We start from the raw sequence: 20,446 nt of genomic DNA, 5'->3' as shown, positions 1-20,446 counted from the left end.
CATTAGAATCCAATAACACATCGCCACCATCCGGAACGGAACATTTTCGGCCTCTCACGTCATCTACAACAAACCAACCGACACTATGATCCCCTCCCACGCTTCCCCCTTCTGATAAATTGAACTTAGTTCTTAACAAAGAAAGTGGCATCATTCAGTGGCCTGAGAGATTATTTGCTATGTTTTTTTTATCAGTAAATTAAATGGGTACTTTTAACGAGATTTCTCGGCGTTTTGGCCAGAATTGCTCAAACATTTGACAAGGTACCTTTTCTCCAACATCAAATTGCTCTTAGAGCACCGAAAAGAGAATAAATTATTAAGTGATTTCTCCTGGGAAAAACAAGCTAAAATCAGTTTTTTTTAGCGAATTCTCCAAAATACACAGGGAGGACTTTAAAAATGGCCAGTTTTTTGACTCAATCCATTTTAATGCTGGCCATCCGATAATTAACAGTAGTTTCTGTGTACTAGTAAGATTATTGTTAACAAAACTGAATCATTATTTTTACGTTTCCATTAGGTTTTTTGGCTATTCAAAGTAACACTACAAACAGGTGACATCGTACCTAACACATTAGCAGCAGCCTTTGAGCAGGAAGAGCGATAAGCACCAATAACAGCCACCACGCCATCTTTAGCAAACTCCTCAGCAGCCGCCTTGCAGGATCTGTTAGGGTCAACTCCGCCATCTTGAATCCTTATGTCAAAATCCACTGACAATGACAAGTCTCTGTTCATCATCTCCACAGCAACGCGAAATGCGGATTCAAACTCCCTTCCGAGCTCCGATAGCCCCGCTAGGTCCGGGTGAATGGGGGCAATAAAGCCTATTCTGAAGGTGGTTTTACCCGGGAGTCCTTTATCCGTGGGGGGATTCTTTGCGTTACCCGGCCAAATGATGTCGACGTTCATTCTTTCAACGCCGATAGTCTTGCTCCACTTGCCCACTTTGGTTACTGTAAGACCCTGGAGAAAGTAAATTTCAGCGGGTTTATTTTGACGGTTCAAAGTAACTGTGTTTATTTTAGTTTTTCGTTTGGGATAACATCAGTTGTCTTGAAGAAGTCCATGCGACATAAGCCTTATGGTTTCTTTGGCCTTCCTCGCCATTTTCCTTTATTTCTTTACAATCTTTGTAAATTATATTTGGTGGCAAACAATAAAAATAAATGTGAGGCTTCAAATTACGTTCTTATCTTATCCTTCACCATTACAGAGAACGTTGAAATGGCGACTATTGTCCAAGGTGAAACCATTCCTTTGTAGCAAACATCTAAGAGAATTAGTTTCAACGTTCTTTGGTAATTTCAAGAAACTTTACAGTCTTAAGGTTGCTCCCAGCGAAGACATTATAGGTTAAATATCTTGACATTTTAAAATTTACCATTGGAACAAGAAGTTCGTTCCATGCAAGCACAACTTTGATGGACCATAAAAGGAAACCATCTTGAAATCTCGAGCTAGCGCAGAGCTAGGCACTGGTTAAGATGTTTTCGCTTAGAGTTCTGCTGTCAAGACTGTGTTTATCATTTTAGTTGAAAGTAACCGAAGAATTAAAATAATGTGATTCATACCTTAAGCCTGTGGATAATTAACAACTTTTAAGTACTTCTGTCACTCAGCACTTACCTGAAGATTACCGACATCGTATCCTGGAGACTGAAAGTATGTATGAGGTCCTGTTGATTAGATGAATGTTAAAGTTATGCCTGTGTCACTTTCTGGAATAATACATCATTCTCATTCATTCACCAGGCTGGAAATATACCATCACATTTCTTTCATATACCACACGTTCGACATTCAAATCCTAGCAGTATGCAGGATGTTTGTCCCATGAACCTAGTTTAATGGCCTTAGTTCCCACGAGTCTCCTGTAGCTCAGTGGTAGAGCATCCGAACTAGTAATCGGAAGGTCTTTGGTTCGACTCTTGATAGGAGCACTCGGATTTCGTTTTTCCGAGTATGCCTGTGTCACTTTCCGGAATAATACATCATTCTCATTCATTTACCAGGCTGAAAATATACCATCACATTTATTTCAGTCACCAAGTGCTTGTCAGATGAGTCTAGAAAAACCTAGTCAGTTGGACTGGTACGACCAGACTGGTCAGACTGAGTCAGTTCATTCAGTCGGTATGGGTTCTAGCCGAAAGAGACTTGGTGATTTTGAAGTTGTCTTGATTCAGTGAAGAATGCTGAAAACTAGACATAACTGAGATAGTTACAGAAAAGTACCAACCTTGAGCACCGACAAATTCACTCTTCTTGTCGTTGAATTTCTTTAACTCGTCATAAACCAACTTTCGTAAAGTGGAAGGAGGGTCATTCTACAACGATAAGAAACATACATTTAGTTTTGAAAACATCTTAACTTTAAAATGTCAAGGATATTTAACGACAGTGCTACGTCATGATGAGAGGAAAGCTTACCTCCGTTATTCTGCCTTGTCTCGCTAATTTGTCAAAAGCCAGATAGTAAGCGTACACTGCATCGTAAACTTGAGGCACATAGGATGAGGTTGAGGGCAACTGCAAAGGAATATTTTGAAACTGGGTTCAAGTATCTGACAAGAGATATGAGTGGCATATCAGCGAAATTTACCACTCTCATTCCCAGAGTTCTTAACCCTCCTACCAAGTATTATGTTCCCCTTCTTTGAGGATGTGGTGGGAACCTCCCAGTTTAACCATTGAAAAACTGAGTATTACCGTTGTATAAAGTTGTTTAACTTCAAGTCTGGGATGACGTCCTAAGTGCAAAGCTACTAAGCGAAATCTACCTGTTGTGCTGCTGGTTTATCACCTTGTACGAAAGGTGGTTCTAACTTATAAAATCTGTGGATGAAATCAAGTCTGGGATGAAATCCTAAGTGCAGCCATTTAAATGAAAGCTACTAAGCAATGTCTACCTGTGGTGCTGTTTATCAACCTGTGCAAAAAATGATTCTAACTTTTGAATCTGTGGAAAAAATCTCAACGTATGACCAATTAAAAGTAAGCTGCTAAGAAGTACGTTTGATTGACGCTTTTCTTTCCCCGGTATTTTGTAAACCGTATTTTGGCAGCTATTTTGTTTCTTGTTTCTATCTAGACAATGAAAGGTTCCAAACTTACATGCTCATAAATGATTCCGGGATACTGGTCCTTCAGGGCTAACTTTCTCAGCCACATGACGATGATATTAAGACTCTTTCGACCAAATCCTCCTAAAAGAAGAACAAGTACAAGGCCATGACTGAGATGTTTCAGCAATTAGCCCAACATGCCGCCTATGACATTGAAGGACCTAAAGCACCTTACGCACTACCAACACAATGGTAACGTTACAAAGAAAAAGAAGAAAGAAAGCTTGAATGAGCGCCCTTCACGAACGGTATCCATCATTGGTACATTTCGTTACCGACCTACGCTAAACAACACTGTGAAATGACCGCACATTCAACATTGTTTTCTAAACTTCCACGCGGTCTTTACGAATTCATCTCGTATTCGTTACAAGTCAAGGTAGTGGCGAGGAGACCTCAAGAAACCACCAGGTTTATAACATGTTTATAACTTTAGGCTTATAACTTTGTTAATTCCCTGTAAAACAGGAATGAAGAAAAGATTGCTCAGTTGGAATAATCCCGAAATAGTCTAAAAACGTGAATTAACTGAGTATTAAAAAGTGAAGTTTTCTACGGCGTTTTTGACACAGATCTTTAAGTAAAACACACACACTCAGTTTCTCTGGCACGTACCTTTTGGGAGAATACCCACACTTCCTTGCATAGCCTGAGCAGCTTTTGTCTTATTGGAGGGTGGGGTGGCCAAAACACCATCACTACCAATCCACACCCACCCCTGACCGGTCATACCCTGTAAAACAGGAATTAACAAAACGTGAAAGGTGGGTTCCAAGCTGGACCTGATTTCGAGTTGTGTCCTGTAACAGACCCCGGCAATGCGTGGGAGAGAAAACTCGATATCAGCGAATTTGGAACCAGGATATTTCGGGATTTTGCTGGTGTTTTGTCAGGATGGCTCATAAATTATGACAGAGCACGCTCACTCAAGAAAATAATTCCTCTTTAACACGAAGTGGAAGATGGCAAGTGAATTTTTTAAAGGAAAACAATCTATAATTTCTTTTTCAGTGTGGAAATGTTTCAAGACATGAAATGAAAAATCGTGGCGAAGTAACAATCCACTTCCATTCTTACCCGTTAATAGTTTTGATTCACTATCACAATTTTTTTTTCACTAAACTGGACCATTACGTTTACGCTATCCTTGGCGGAAGTATAATTTCTGTCTTTTCCAAAAGTTGCTAAAAATAGCTGACAATCTCTTTTTTCTGACTCTTGGCAGTGTCTCTTGTAAACGGAGCTGATTCATTGGTGAGGTTGTAATGTTGTTACTGTTGGCTGCTAAAACCCAACAACGAGTTAAGATTACTAGAACGAATTGTTTCCGCCGCTCTATAACATTTCAGAAAGTTCTATTCACTTTAAAACTAGAAAACAAAACTATGTTAAACCCTCACTAGAAGAGCTGTAAGTATCAAAAGACACTGCAGACGTATTCCTACCTTGGATTTTGCAGTTTCAAAGATGGCTAGAGCATCTTCAGGCAGAGCAAATATGAGGTTAACTCTTGTTTGAGCGTCTTTGATCTACGAGAAGACAGTGAAATTAAAAAACAAACAAAACAAAACAGAAAAACAAAACAACCACAAAAAACTGAGGTAGCTTATCACAGCACTTGAAACTTTAAAGTTCCACTTTCTAAATTCGTTCATTGCAATGCTCTCATGTTCAGTGAACAATGTAGAAAGCTGCTTTAATCTTCTCGGCTTGTTAATAGATTTGATTCGTGTAGGACAGTTTTGTGGATGTAAAATACTTGACTTCAACCATTTGTATTGCTGTCGTTATTACAATTTTCCCATGGTATTTGCACGCTAATGAGGAATGTACATCCATACCCATTGCTTTCCTGGTAGACATTAATCAAAATCTGTCAAATACACACTATGGTAGTTGTACTCTAAATAGGATCAATTCTAATCAGGAATGTACAATTAGACCGATTACTTTCCTTGTGAGTTTACAACCGCATGATAGTGTTGACTCGAATGACCTCTTCATGATAATGGAATTAACAAGGGGAGGGGAGAGTGGGGTCAAAAGCTGAGCCGATTAGTAAACACGTGTTGAAAGGATTCAACTTTTACGATAAGAAATTAAACGTGGATAATCAAGTAACTATAATATGTAATTATTAAAAGCTCTGGGAAAGAAAAATAAGACTTTCGTATCTCCAAAGGAAACAAAAAGTCGCCAATGAAGTTACTCGACGCCACTGAGTCTGAATCAAGAATCCCCTTCGTTTCCCGCCGTTGCTAATTTTAGCGTTTTGTAAATCAATACTGTTTTGGGAGCGACGATGATGCAATTTCAAAACCATTAAAAACATTTTAGGGTGGTATAACAAGAAGTTTTGAAAAGCAATCAAACTCTTGGGCAAACAACGATTACTTGGGAAAACATAACAGTATTTGGAATGACAATTGTCGCAAGCAGAACCGCCTTTGCTAAAAAGCCTTTGATCATTGACAATACCTTTGATGACACAGTGTATGGATACCTTACATTCCATTAAATATCTATTTTTAGTCATGAATTGTCAATAAACAATGCAAACAAAACTGACAGGACAAATCTCACCAGCTGCATTTTGCTGTCCAAAACCTCGGGGCTTACTGCACTCGAAAGCCTCGAAGATGCATAGATTCTAATTCCTTTCAAACGTGCATCCCGTTCAAATCTGTCGGCTAAGTTTCTAGCGTAGTCATCTGATGTGGCAATGGTACTAACCTGCAGTAACGGAAAAGGGAGAAAGGAAATTAAAGAATGTCTGTAAACTTAGACAATACTGGGATGGATACTTCGTGAGCAGGTGAAGGGAAGAAAAAAAATCCCACCCAAGGATGTATTGAACTGGTATTCATAAGGCGGACAACTTACTCTTCCAAAATGCTGTTAAACCGTGGCCAAACGAGAACTGAGGCCATCGAGAGTTGCAGAGAGTTCAAAATCTCGTGAGCCGACCTAGTAGCTTACAAGCAAAGAACGTTCGGTTCAATTCTCATCCTTGGGTTAAATCAGGAGAATCTCTTTATCGTTTGGCGTTGGTCTGGTTTAAATTGCATAAAAGAAGACTAATAAAACTACCAAGAAATTTAGATTATAACCGGGCTGTGCGTTCAGATGAGTTGTCGTTTATAATGTACAGCCATCCAATTTAGTGTGATAAGAATCAAGATCAATGGAAGAATTGTGCTATAAAATGTCATCCTTAATACTGGAAACAATACTGTGAATTTTAAAATGGTGTTCCCTATAATCATTAAATTTTTAAATGACTCACACTAAACTATTCATACGTAACCTTAGGCTGTATTTTTGTTTTGGTATGATTATACTCGTCTGTAATTACGACAAAAGAATTTAGAAGTTTAGACGAAAGTTGGAAGCCAATCTTCAAAGATCCTGACAAAAAAAGGACCTTTCAGTTGGTTCGTAATTGGCACTACTGGATGAGGTGAGAGGAAGACCTACTACAGAGAGTCAAGCAAAAGATAAAAGGTTAAACACGGTGCAACATTTGCTCAAGAGAGCTTCAAGAAATGTTCAACGACGCTATGATGCATTGAATGATCACTGAATCCATACTAAATTTCTTGATGTTCTCTAAACATGCTGAATTTAGTTGCTCTCTCTGTTCAAACAGCATTCAGCATGCTGAATGACCTTCTTGAACATTGAACATAAGCTGACTTCGTCCAAAAACACACGCACACTTTGTTCACCAAATCATCCATGTGTAATATCTTTACCCACCCTTCTCCAGTTGAAGTAATTCACTAGTTCAGCCAGTGCAGTGGCCTGATACGTGTCAGTAGAACAAGTCCTGAAGAACCGAGGATACTTCTTCTTGTTAGAAAGCTCCACTGCAGTAGACGCATATGATATCTGGGTCATGGTGGGTGCTAAGTCAAAACAACAGTAAAGGTATAAGATCTTTCACTACCAGAAGCGCAAATTCAAATAAAAATTTAAGGATCATCTCAAGTCCATACTGTAAAATACCGAAAAAAAGACAGCATCAATTTAAAGTATTGATGAAGAGTTTTCATTTGAATAATCACACCAAAGGATTTCATTGACATACTAAAATGTCAACCCATATGTTGTTTCAAGTTTCAAGTTTACTTTTTGCCACTATAAATGAAATTATTATTGCTCCACACAAAAGTTTAGCTGTGTAACTGAAAGGGTTTACGGTTAGCACCATAGAATGTACTTATAAACGCCTTTTAAAGTGAAGAGAGAAGCATTTCTCGGCATATATCACAGCCACTATTCAAGGCTTCCTAGTCTTCAAGTAAAGAGGGTCGTTTTATATAAACGTCCCACCTTGAAACAAATCAAGCCCAACCAATGGATATCTGCACATTTGTTACAATCATTCCTCATAAATCTAAACTTTCATCTTCAGTTTTAAAAGGTCAGTGTTAGGATAGGGGCGGCACTAGCCAAAGACTTTCATATCTCTCAAAAATCTCAACAATTTAATGTCAGTATTAAGCGCTTTATCTCCATATATTGTCCAGGTACAACTTTGACAAGTTTTCACAGACTTCATCTGGCTTAAAACTCGATAAGAATTAACGATCCCCTTGCTTGAGTCTTTCATACAGAAAGAAAGCCAGCTTTTTATTTCGTCTTTACAAGATGATAACATTGATCACACTAGCTCTTCTTCAAGGACTGGACCCATTGAGTTCTCGACGAAATTCCCTCAACCAAAGCGACTCCTCGCTTTTAATTTTGTCACTTCCTATTGCAGATTTACTGTACTTTGTAGGGACAGCTATTCTCAGTAAACGAAATATATTTTCAGCTGGTTTTGATTGATGAACTCGGAAGCGTTAAAAATAAAACGAAGAGAACAAAAGAAAGTATATAAACATATTCAGCTAACATCACCATGTCTCAAATTTCCATGATGCTTTTTAAATCAATCTAACGACATAATTATCAATCGAGAGCAAAATGCTATATCCCCAGAGAGAAAACTAATTTCTATCTTTTCCCCTTCCAAACACACGAGAGTGATGCATGGTAACACCAACTCGCCGCAAGATGATGATCACACTACAAACGATCATTACAAATCAATGTGTTGACGTAAACCCCTGATCTGTGTCTCCAATTTTGCTTACCATTGTCCCTGAAGTATTGATGAGATGCTTTAGAACACGACGAACGCATTGCTCCAACGACTCCCACAATATCAGTATCTGCCGCGAGCTGCTGGGCTGCGATCTTACACGTAGTGGAAGGATTTGTGCCTCCATCTTTGATCATGCCTGCGGTGGAACGTTCGATTATTGAGTTCAGAGCAAAGGCCTTTCAAAAATATTATGCGACACTCTTTACAGTTTTGTTCAGTCTTTGCTACATTTGGTATAATATGAACATCGAGATAAAAGGTTTCAAGTCAAGATACTGTCTAACTTTTCTTGTCATTTTAAGCTTAAATCGCTCTCGTCAACAAGAAGGTTTTTCCCAACACCAACTTGATGAGAAAAGACCTTATAAAATAGCTAGATAGAGTACCACAGGAACGTGATGCGAAAAGCTTTCAATTAAATGACCGCACTTACGATTCTATACTGAGACTTAACATTAACGTATACATTAAAGTTATATTAACGAAAAGTAACACAGTCTAGGAGGGAAGTTAGTGATAGGCAGATAATAATGATGAAGATAGTAGCAGACATTTTATAACGTTGTTTGTGAAGACAGATTGTTTCAGCTTGATGTCCAGTGTAGTCTCAAATTGTATTCAAACATGCCATTTTTACCTACCTGACGGATTTTACTTTAATTTTTAAAGCTAAAATAAGCAAGACAACAACTCGAAATCTTGTCTGTTCTTCACAGTCCACAACACAAGAAGTCATACTCTGACTTGGAGCGTTTAGAAGTACATGACTCAATGTGTGACATGTTAACTAGACAAATGCTTTGAAACTTTGATTCTGAGAATGAAATATCAAGTGTGGCAATTCCATACGAAAACTGTTGAACATCATTGTCGTGTGATACTGCTTCTTCTTTCATTGCTCTCAATTAGAATATCTCAGAAATAAATCGCGACTCTGAAGTATTAACGGAAAAATTATAGGGTTGAATTCAATCACTCTGTGGATTCATAATCAATTCATTGCCAGTTCAGCTTTATCGTTTACCGTATAACTAGATTATAATCTGCCATTTAATCTAGTTATTACTAGTAAAACAGTATTCATAACTTACAAACAGTTGTTCAATGTAGATTCTTATGACTATATGCTGATACCATTGCAAACGGTGACCTTGCATCCACCATGTCTCAAAAGTTTGTTATGGATCGGTTACTAGTGTGTATCGTTTGAACGCAAATAGTTTGGGATGGCGTGCCAAATTAATTTTATGAGTCTTAGACCTTTAAGATTAAACAGTTGCATTCCGTATTGATTACAAATAAGGAAAAACCCCATTGCCAACAGGCTCGGAAGTCCAATAACTCGTTGGCTACAAACACCACGGTGAGTCATGAATCCAATCTCTCTCAAGTTAAATCCGAACTCATGTGGCTTTAAGCCAATTTCCCATCAATAAGACAATAAAATCTCACTTTTAAAATCCATGGAGAACTGTATTTTACTCCCATTCTTGGCTGCGTCGGCATTGATAAGCTCAATGGCGATTTTGAACGCTGAACTCTGAAAGATTAACAGAGCGCAGATAAGACACACAAGTCAATGCACATGGGAATCATGATGTGCTCAACAATCCAAGGAGATGGTATAAACAAACTTACCAATTCTCGTCCCAAGGTTGCTGTAGCTCCCAAGGACTTGTCCAAAGCTCCAATGAAGCCCAACTTAATGGTTATGTTCTTTGCTTCGACAGAGTCTGGAAACAAAATGGAGGATAGGGAATGTCTGGTGTTAACAAGATGGTCAAGGCCTTCCAGACCTATTTTCAGGATGGGAAGAAGAGAGGCTCTTGAAGGTGGGCTTAGAAGCAAAACAAAGAAGGTGAAAGGCAGTGTCACAGCGTTCATCATGACTACTAACGAGACAGGAGTGAAATGAGGAGATAGGTAGGTCTAATGATTGAGCCTTTGGTTAACGAAGATATCAAGTTTCACTAAAAAATAACAAAATAGTTTTAGATCATTCTAGACTCCCCCAGAAATCATCCAAGTCTGAGTGCTAACATGTACAATGTACTGGCCGCTTCCTTGAAGAAACAAAAACAGGCACAATTTAAGATATATTAACAGAAAATTTTAAGGTTTCATTTCCTGAGATGTTTTCCCATCTGTTATCTGAGCGCCCAAAAATCCATCCACTACTTTAAACTCTTCCTACAGATACTAAATGCGTTTTGAAGGTCGGGTTGTCTTAATGGGACTTCTGCCTTCTTGATCTTCCAATATCATAACTATCCTTTGATATTAAAGCCCACAGTCAAAGCTAAACATAAGCTCTGTTGGTCGGGAGGAGATTCCATACAAGACAACTGCCTTGTGAGTCACTTCAAAGGCATTTGACCCTCCCGAAGTAAGCAGGAGAAGGGAAAACTTCTTCTGGAGGAACAAAGTTGGCTTCGACTTATTCAACCAACGTGGACGCCTCAGTTCTGTAAAATAGTAGGTCTTGCCAAGAGATAACAATATGAGGGAAGCTTATAATGAGCTTAGCAAAGCCTCCTGTGACGATGAAACCATCGCACAAGATTTACTATTTTCTGAACTCAGTCCAGAGATCCAGATCACTCTCCTGCCGTGTTCAATCCTTTACTAATCTTGTACTAATAATTTTCAACACCTAGCACCTAGTTGAAGGGTCCCATAGCCACTTTTCTAAAAGCCCAAATCCTTCCCTATGTCTCTACACGGTCTCTCAAATGATTAATTACCCATTGTTAACAGATTTGACAATGGGATGGAGTCAAATTCAAATTTCTTCTTGCCTTACTTACCGGCTAAAACTGTTGCGAGCGCATACAAAAATACAGAAATAACAGCACGCGGCATTTCGTGAGATTTAGCTGCTTTAGTTGTAGTACTTGTTTTCACTTCACTCTTCACACATTCAAAGCGAGAAGACCTTTACACCGGTTTGGTTAACCCGCCTATTTTATGGCGTCAAACGGTTGCGCGCGCGGAAGTGGCGTCCTCCACGATCCACCACATACATTGGAACGCATATTTTTGTAAAGCCGGGATTTTTTCAAATTTGTGCATCATCAGGAATTTATATCTTCCAGTGACGTTTGCAATGGATATGGGTTCTAAGGATAGAAAGCAGAGTTTATCTCTAGCAAAAAAAGCGACTTCCGAAAGCGCGTTTTCAACAACTCTTTGACACTTTTTCAAGATGAGAAAGCAAACATGCTAGACAGAAGTGACAGAAAAGTTACAAGAACTCTCAAATAATCACAAAAGAAGGCGGAGCATTTATTACTGTAAAAACACTGTATACATAAGCTGGTTACCAAGAAGGATAAATTTAGCGCTTGGAAAGAAACCAGATTCAAAAGCCGAAAAAGTTAATACAAGTCTTGGAAATAAAAAGTCAACATTTTTGGGCATAGATTGCAAATGAAAAACAAACTTGGAAATAATCCCAAAATTCATTAAAACTAAACAGTAAATGAAGTGTCTCTTTGAGAAACTCAAGAGCCCGTTTAAAGGGATTTCCCTGCCTTTAAAACGGATTTATCCTGTAAAGTATTTAAGGCCGTGATTAGATGTACTCCAAATTGAGTCCACCTGTGGGATATAAATTCGAGCGCTCTTCGTCCAATGGCATGCAAACGAAATGTGATATGGTGTCATAGCATGCTGCTAAAAAGACAAACAATCTGCACTAATCGCCAACTGACTGGAGTGTTTCCTGATTTACGTAAATTCGATGAATATCCAACAGATTTTGTGCCATGATTGTGACATAGATTGGCACTTGTAAGTCAACTTTAAAGGCGGTGCGATGTGATAAGTAGACATGTTCCAATGCATTCCTAGAATTCATAGATCCACAGATAAAGATAATGTGGTTGTGGTGAACTTTTAATAACCGGAGAAAATAATACCAGAGGATGTTGAAGCCAAGAAAAATAGATCATGGTTTAAAAAAGTAAAAAGAAAAAAAAAGAAGAGATTTTCTTGAATTAAAAACAGTTTCATCGTTAGATCAAAAAAATGTATCGCGTTCGTCTGACATTAAAAAGAAAAAAAAATCCTTGTAAAAAAACTAATTGCAACCAGAGGGCCAAGCATGATTGTAAATTGACACCGACCAACAAGATGGCAACAGATCATTAATCATTATTGTTTGTCGGGTATTACAACTGATGAAATCGTGCTAACAAGGTTCTGGTCAAAAACCTTTAGCTAGTTATGGACCTACACCAGTCTAAAGAACAGTTTTGTGATACAACAAGAAATTTGCTTTCCATGTTGGTAACAGATGCCTTCACGGACAAACATGTGAAGACAAAGGAATGCCAACGCCTAGGAAAACAGAGACCCTTTCTTCGAACTGTTGCGTGGCTCCCAGCGTAAAGGATTTTTAGGGTGAGCGCTGCCTTGCATGAAGAAGTTGCTTTATTTGTTTTAAAGCTTGGATTTTCTCAAACGGGGACACAGATCCTACAGAAAGTTATATATATTGCATGGTAGTTATTGCCTCGAGCAAAACAACAGCATTCCTTCAGTACCTTGTCCTGTTTGCTAGCCACATGAACCTTAAAATACCGTTTAATTATGAGGATCATTAAGTTATACATTATCTTAAATGAGGACACAATTTCTTGAAATCCTCGGTATACTAACTTGGCTAGAATGTGCCTTAAACGATACTTTATGTTGACCACGGCACCGCTCGCTTACAGACGAACTTACAAATACTTCCCAGTAATTTGAATTGTGGACGATTTACTCCAGTGCTTTTAAGTGCAAACTACAAAAGGTCGATCATTTTTATCACGAAATCAAAGTCCAACCTCCGTCAGACGTAAGTCATAAGAAAGCTTCAGGCTGTTGTTATTTCAACAGCAATGTCTTATTGTTACCTTTTCTGACTCGACCGCTTCGTGCAAAGGTCCTCCACACAGACACTCGAAAGACGGGAGAATACATCTGCATTCGTTCAATCAACATTGGAGATGCATTGGTCGCTACGGAATATCATTTAGTGAGACCAAAACATATTTTTTTCATCGGTAATCGTTGATTCTTAAGCTAAAATTGTAACTGAAAGCTTTAATGATGGCCTTGAATAAAATTCATAGACAACGACAAAAAAGGCATAACATATGGGATGATTCCTTCCAACTTTATATGGCCTTCGAGAACTATCTGGTTCTCTTTCATTCCACTAAAACTAACCAGAGTTTCGTGAAGATTTTTCTCTGTATAAACGAACTGTGAAATCACTGCATCTAAAATTAAAGGTCAAGTCTACGTAGCCGGGAGTTTTGGTGTAACTCAAATGAAATATGTTCAGTTGTTTACCACCTTCATTACTACTTGCATCATGTGAACTACGAGATAGATGCATCGTCTATAATTTTCCTTAAATCAGGGGCACCCAACGACAAGAACTACTGTGTTCCTAGATCGTTTTGTGTCGCTTATAACAAAATTAATCTGTTCAGCTGCTTCAGCTGAAAATTTAAGTCGCAGAAACTTTAAGAAAACGGAATTTTATTCTCGGAATTAACTAGCTGTTGTTGGCAGTTTACGAAAATGCTAGCTGCCCCTTTTTGCATCGACATATTTGCCCCGTCGAAGATGAAAGGAATAACTTTTCCAGTGTTACGAAATTTTGAGCTGAAATTTTGACGAAGAAAACTGCAGATTTTCTTGACGATTAAATCCGAATTTCTGAGGCCATCCGAACAGATATCATTAATTATATCCAACCAAATGAACCGCTTGGTGTCCATGTAAAATTTATTTAGGATTTTTCTTTTACAGCAAACTGAAGGCAATGTGTATGGGATCCTCACTTGCCACCTGAACCTAAATAGGCCGAGTGTCACGCATGGAAAGTCTACTTAAAAAACAGTGCTTGAAATGTATTCTTTCAAGATGGTTCTCAATTGTCCTCAGCAAATAAGCCAGCCATGGCTCGCCTCCATTTGGGTCTATTTTTTAAGGCACATAATAAAAGCTCCGGTGAACATCGTGAAAACTCCAACTGGGGTATTTTGAAGATGCGGGGGGGGGGGGGGGGTTATCTTTTTCACCATGTAAAATAGGTTTTCATAAATGCATTTATAACATAGGTTGAAATCTGTCAGTAGTCCTACTGTTTTAGTGAATACACTCTTTATAAACACAACCAAGTTTCTTAATAGGTAAACGTGCTTTGTACGTGTCAAGGGTTTCAGCTTGGCACAGCCAAATCTTGTGATTGTCTTTTAACGATTTTAATAATTTGAATAACTGCGGTTTATAAGCTATACAAATATAGGTATATCGGCACTCGTTTGACTAGGAATTCAGGTACCTCGCTAAAGGGATAATTACAGCAATTGAGGTGTTGACGAATGAGTTCGGAAATCCTGTTTGTAAGACGTGACGACCAGCCTCCACATAAAAAATTTCAATTCTAATACCACTTTCTGCCAGACATTTTAATATTCTTTGAAGTGATGTCCCGATTTTAAGATATTTAAGTTATTTTTTGTGAAAATAATTACACCCATATACTGTACCTCTAATTATTGGCCAATGCAATTATTGTTGTTCTTAGTTTACAAATGGCAAACTTTCATTTCTTCAAATCACGACTAAAGCTCACGAATTTTAGAAAATGGTTCCTATAGGATATTTCTGTCTTGCGGTAAATTTTTAGCTACTAAACTTAATTAAATACTGCTATGCATGTCTGTGATTGTTCATCAGCTAAATGAGACCACTGAAGTGGCCAGTGCAGAAGATTATGTCAGAGTTCATTTATTCAAAACTCTGGTAAACGACTTGGCAGTGAAAGATTGCTCAAATAGCTGTCCACTTTTGCTCCACATTTAGATCAAAATCAAAAGAGAGTGAAAGCCTTCACAGTAAACGAATAAACTGTAAATTAAAAGTAAAGACACCTAAATTTTATTTACAAATTCATAATTTATATATGACGAAGGTTCTTCGCTATCTATATATACCCTTTTCGTTATTTAATCAATACGCACTGAAAGAACCTAACTTTTAGAAATCACCTATGATTTGTAGAGGTATTGCTTCTAACGTTTCGTTCTAGCTCACTTGCTCATATGTACGTAGCCTAGATATTGCTGATTCTCAGTCAATTAGAGCTACGCAATAAAACCAAAGAAAACAGAATTATATTCTTTGGTTTATTCTCGGAATAGTTGTCTCAGTTCTTTCGAATTTGTTACCAATTCGAATTTGTTACCAATTCAAATTTTTATCTTCAAAAGTTTTTCAACAGTTACATTCCTTAGAATTGGAACAATGTTGCCTCTACTTTAACTTACTATGTCAATAAGGTGCAGATCTTTCGCTTTTTGCAAAATTAAAGAAATAGTAATGTAGCTGTTAACATATATTTTCTAGACGCAGTTCGTGCTGTATTGAGGTGTTAACACTGAAGTCTAAAATCATTTAAAGGGGAAGTATCATGGGGTTTTTGGTATCTTTTCTTAAAAATGGTGGAATAAGACCTTAACTTAGCTACAAAATAATTCTAGAACAACGAAAGGAAAGAAATCAACTCAATTCTTGAAAGGAACATCTCTTGATCTGTTCTAGCGCATCTTGGAAACAAAAATGCAAGAACTTGAAAAAAATTAGCCTAACATTTTTCAAGTTTCAATCCATACCTACCTACTCTGCCTCTGACTAGAGGCACTAATCGACAGTTTTATTGTACTGGGGTGATTATTTTTAACAAACTTGACAATTATTTTGTTGTTTCTGCTAACAGTCCAACATTTTTGGGTTTTGAAATGACAGCAAATTTTCGTGATTCTTCCCCTTTAAGGGCAGAGAGTGAGTAGCTTTCTCTGAGATTCTGCGATTTCAGCAATAATCTGGTCCAAGGCCATTTGTAAATAATCATCAAGACATCCCATTTTGTTTACCTTTAGTAATATTCCTCTAATGCCAAATCGTAGCCTGTGATATAATTTCTGCAAATGAAGCAGTTTTTCAGTTGTAAAATCTTTTCGTTTCCATGAAAGCTAGTCCATAATTATTACCAAATTATTCGCTTATCTTGACCAACATTTATATGCTTTCAGACTCTTTCAAATAGAGAGAGGAATTTATACTATCATCCTGGTATCATGCAATGCAGCGACACACATCACTATTACCAACCGGTGCCTTCGTACACTGCACTTGCTCAGGACTAATGTTATTTTGCAAATGGAAAAACTAGTGTAAAATAAACTGTCTTATTGTTATCAAGAAATAAGATTTGTTGCACGTACTTTATCAACCTAGTGTTGAGTCTGCGAGTGTTACCATCGATGGAATGAAAGCTGTTGTATAAGAAATGTTGTTTTCTCTGCTCTTGTACAAAGTTGTTTTTAAATGTTGCATTAGCAAATTTCATGATCATAATCAAATACAACATTGCAATCACTTTCGTGGTATCTTTGGTGATAATCTTATGGTTTGTGACTCTTTCGCTTCCATGTGCTTCTAGAAGTCTCTTTCGCTGGGATGGTGGCGTCTGAAAATACTTCTCACATAAAGGTGAGGTCCCGTGTCATGTCAGTGTATAATTACAACAGAGACATGGAATCTAAGCTCAATTTTTACACGGAATGCCCGCAGGGCATGACGTGTCTAGGTTTCGGTCGGGTATCTTTTTCTTCATCGGTGTCATAAATGTGCACATTAATTTATGCATTAAACTCTGTCCTCCCCTAGTAAGGATATATTGTTCTGATTGTCTTCAACAGAAGCGGCCCAATCAAAATCTATTTTTCAGGCACATATCACGAGAGAGGGGACCCACTCATCACTTCTGTGTGACGTCAAATCATCATTTGATTTATTCATTAAAACTAGATTAAATTCTTCCCTCTCCCAAAAGGGATCTATTGTTTTGATTGTCTTGAACAAAAGCGGCCCAATCAAACTCCATTATCTGCGCGTATATCACGAGGGAGGGGACCCACTCATCTCTACTTGTGTGACGTCAAAGCAAATCATCATTTGGAAAAATTGTTTTCGTTCAATGGCGGCCACATGTCTGAATTTAAGACTCCGGATCTGCCGTTTTCAGAGAGAAAACCAACCTTTTTCAAGCAGTAAATCGAAATAATAACTTCTAGGTAGTACTCGGCCGTTGAAACGGCGGAAATTGGGAGAGTTCACAGCAAAGAAAATCCGCTTTAAAAAACAGATCGAATGATCAACGAGAAGGATTAGAGCTAGAGGAGGCCAGACCAGTTCAGCGGGGTCATGACGTTATTGCATAGTTATTTCTGGTATGATTCCTAGTAACACAACGATAAGTATCACGCAATATATCTGAATAAAACCATTCAGACAATTATTTCAATGGCCAAGGGAGGATATTTTTTAAATATCTGCGAAACATACAATGGGGAATAATTGGGGCTACATTAAGCATTCCGTGTAGTGCCATTAGAGGGGCATCTTGTCTTTGCTAAGATCTTATTTCACAACTCACTGGACTTGGCGGAGCCAAGAAAATTTTAAAACATGATCTTTACTCTCAGACATCAAGTGAAAATCGCGAAAGAGTGTGGACCATTGTCATCACAACTTTCAGGCTTTTGAAGTTTTTAGAAAATCCCACCTGATTTAATTTGCTACCGCCTTAGTGAAATATTTCAGACAGTTAAATTTAATTCTACAAGATTTCCTAGCGTAAAACCTCAGCAAGGTGATAGGTCGTTTGTTAAGTCAGACTAGTAAGAGTTTCCTTCCAGATAGGTCAGAGGAAAATAAGAGCTTTTGCTCGATCCTACTTGCAGTCGATTCTGTTGACACAAACTCGGAATCCGGCACTAATAATTATTCATAATTATCGAAAAACATAAGTGAAATACTGGCAAGCGCTAGAAGAGTGTATAGAGTGTAAAGTGAAGACGATTGAAGTGGATACCAAAAGGGAATTGGACTCAGTCGACAGCAAAGAGAAGTGAACAACACTTTCATATCACAAACATGCTCCAGAACGAGGCTCAACTAAACTTGTTTCCAGAGCTCGCGCGTCTTTGGTCCGTCGAACCGGCGCCTTTCTAGTGGAATTGAATGAATTTTTTCGTGATACACCTACTAACCAGAAATCAGACTGTGTGTAACCGCAATAAACTAGAGGAAGGAAGCTTTAGAGCAAGTTATCTTGGAAATCTTAAATCGTGTTTCCTGCTTGGCTGCTGTTAGACTAGGGAGGAAATTTGAAGGAGTTCCCAATGACAAAAATATGCTTCTGTACGCTTCCAACAGGTAGCCCAGTTTTCACTGCCATTTGAGGCCCAGAGCGGGTATACTGTAAAGTACAGATAAGCACAAAGAGAATGTCGATCACTATTAAGCTTTTTTGACTCTTTTTAATCACTTCTTTCTCGTAATTTATCTCTTTGGAATATCTTTTTGTGGATTAAAGCAAAAACGATAAAATTACTGTATCTGCCCTTTTTTCGACGCCTAAAGGTACTTCACGAGCTTAAAGCTTTTCTCGTGTTCTCTTTAAAAAGAGACGTTTTCAGCTGCCTTTTTTCATTTCGAATATAAAAGTGGTTGGCGTTCTCTACGAAATACAGCGCAAGAGAGAGCTGAACATGTTTGCACCTGTCTTTATATTTACTTCAGAAGAACGTACTACTATATCCCAGCGTGAGGGGAAGAGACAGCTTTACTTCTTTTGGTATGGATCCTTAAACTGACCTTCTTCTAGTATTGAAAGCCGGAGTTCTTTCTTTCGCCACATTGCCTCGGTTTTAATTGAACTTGGACATAGTCATTGCTTCATGTCTCTTTCACTAGAATCTTTCACAGATAAAGGCAGTTTTGAAATATAGCGTAGTAGTTCTAATCATTTTTAAAGACATCCATGATTATAACACTCGTTTTAGTAATAACATCTGTAAACCACAATCAAAGCGCTCATGGGGACAGCATCGCTTTATTTGTCATGCGGTAGATGATGACTGGAACGCTCTCCCAGACGGCATAAGATTAGGAACATTTCCAATTTCTTAGTTTTTAGACGTCTTATTAGAAACATGTAGACTCTTTTATCGATTTTATCGTTTTTACTTTTTATTTTTTAGATAGCTATATTTGAAATTTTTTTTGTATTCGTACGTTAGATTTATGCTGGGCCTCACTGAAAACCACATTTTGTGACGTGGGCTCCCTGTTAAAATATCTTATTTATCTTATCTTATTGAACTACGTTACCAGAATTCTGCATCAAGAAACACTGTGAAACAGCATTTGTGCCAATCTGAGTGCAATTTTTTTTTTACCAAAACAGTTCATTCACAGTTCTAGTCTCGTGAACTGAGTGCCCTCCGAACGATCTTTCTGCTTTTTGAAGAGGCTCTTGTGTCTGTTCTATTTCTTTCCTCGCTGTCTGAATCATGTGTTTCATGTTGTGTTATGCTTTGATTCTTAGCTTAAAGAAATACATGTATTCATCTTTCATACCTTTTGGACAAAGAGCATTTTCCTCCTTTTTTTCATTCAAGACATCTCCAATTTATTTCCGAGACCAAGCCCTTTTGATAGTATTAAGCTGAAGGCTTCTTTTTCATTGGGTTCATTTCACCAAGAGGATAGTCCTCAACTTATTCACGACAGTTACAAGTAAAACATGAAACTAATTGTCTCTTTAAATTTATTTATCTCAATATTAATATCTTTGAATTATACATGTATGGTATTTGTTAATGTGAGGAAAATTTGCACTAGGTTACCCAGAATTGGTCTTTGCCTGCTGTTTAACCCTCTAAAACATACTTCACACATGCTAAAGCAAAATTGAGTAAGTAAATACTTGTAGCCATGTTTTACGAGATGGCAGAAGGAGATGAATGGATCGGTACCCCCTGACTTTACAGTTGTTTCTTTTAGTGGTGTAAGTATAAAATGATTTCGTTTGTCTCACTACTGCTGTACATTTTCGTAATGGTGTACGCGTAGGAATGCCAACCATAAAACAGCCCCGGCGCCGCATATGATTAATGAGAACATGTAGATACACTTCCCCTGCTGCCCCTGGTCGAAACAAGTAAAATTACTGCACGCCGAATAACACCATATTGCGACATCACCAAGAGAGATACGTCTCCAATTACAACAGAACCTTTGTCAAGGA

General features: G+C 38.0%; 2 protein-coding genes across 7 annotated transcripts in view; one reads left to right on the top strand and one right to left on the bottom strand.

Moving 5' to 3' along the window:
* Positions 1-20,446, bottom strand: part of LOC146463922 (uncharacterized) — a 34,505-nt gene that overhangs the window by 8,349 nt on the left and 5,710 nt on the right. For 2 of the 5 annotated variants that reach the window (XM_085083896.1, XM_085083892.1), the window contains exons 2-13: positions 9,925-10,019; positions 9,739-9,826; positions 8,276-8,422; positions 6,891-7,039; positions 5,715-5,864; positions 4,577-4,660; positions 3,747-3,864; positions 3,121-3,212; positions 2,437-2,535; positions 2,246-2,333; positions 1,633-1,682; positions 570-978 (exon numbers count right to left, since the gene is read on the bottom strand). In XM_085083896.1, coding sequence (XP_084940022.1) covers positions 570-978; positions 1,633-1,682; positions 2,246-2,333; positions 2,437-2,535; positions 3,121-3,212; positions 3,747-3,864; positions 4,577-4,660; positions 5,715-5,864; positions 6,891-7,039; positions 8,276-8,422; positions 9,739-9,826; positions 9,925-10,019 — 1,569 coding nt within the window. Of the gene's footprint in view, positions 1-569; positions 979-1,632; positions 1,683-2,245; positions 2,334-2,436; positions 2,536-3,120; positions 3,213-3,746; positions 3,865-4,576; positions 4,661-5,714; positions 5,865-6,890; positions 7,040-8,275; positions 8,423-9,738; positions 9,827-9,924; positions 10,989-11,093; positions 11,291-20,446 lie in introns of those variants that run through there. The other 3 variants (XM_085083897.1, XM_085083894.1, XM_085083895.1) reach the window with 3 other exon arrangements.
* Positions 10,082-20,446, top strand: part of LOC146463921 (uncharacterized) — a 33,559-nt gene continuing 23,194 nt past the window's right edge. Inside the window, exon 1 of one of the 2 annotated variants that reach the window (XM_085083926.1) lies at positions 10,082-10,209. The gene's annotated coding sequence lies outside the window, so the exon portion shown is untranslated. Of the gene's footprint in view, positions 10,210-11,596; positions 12,691-20,446 lie in introns of those variants that run through there. The other variant, XM_085083925.1, reaches the window with a different exon arrangement.

Source organism: Pavona decussata, unplaced genomic scaffold, assembly GCF_977016875.1.
Source record: "Pavona decussata unplaced genomic scaffold, jaPavDecu1.1 SCAFFOLD_174, whole genome shotgun sequence".
NCBI classification, from domain to species: Eukaryota; Metazoa; Cnidaria; class Anthozoa; order Scleractinia; family Agariciidae; genus Pavona; species Pavona decussata.
The sequence above is the reverse complement of the archived record's forward strand: the minus strand, read 5'-3'. Positions and strand labels throughout refer to the sequence as shown.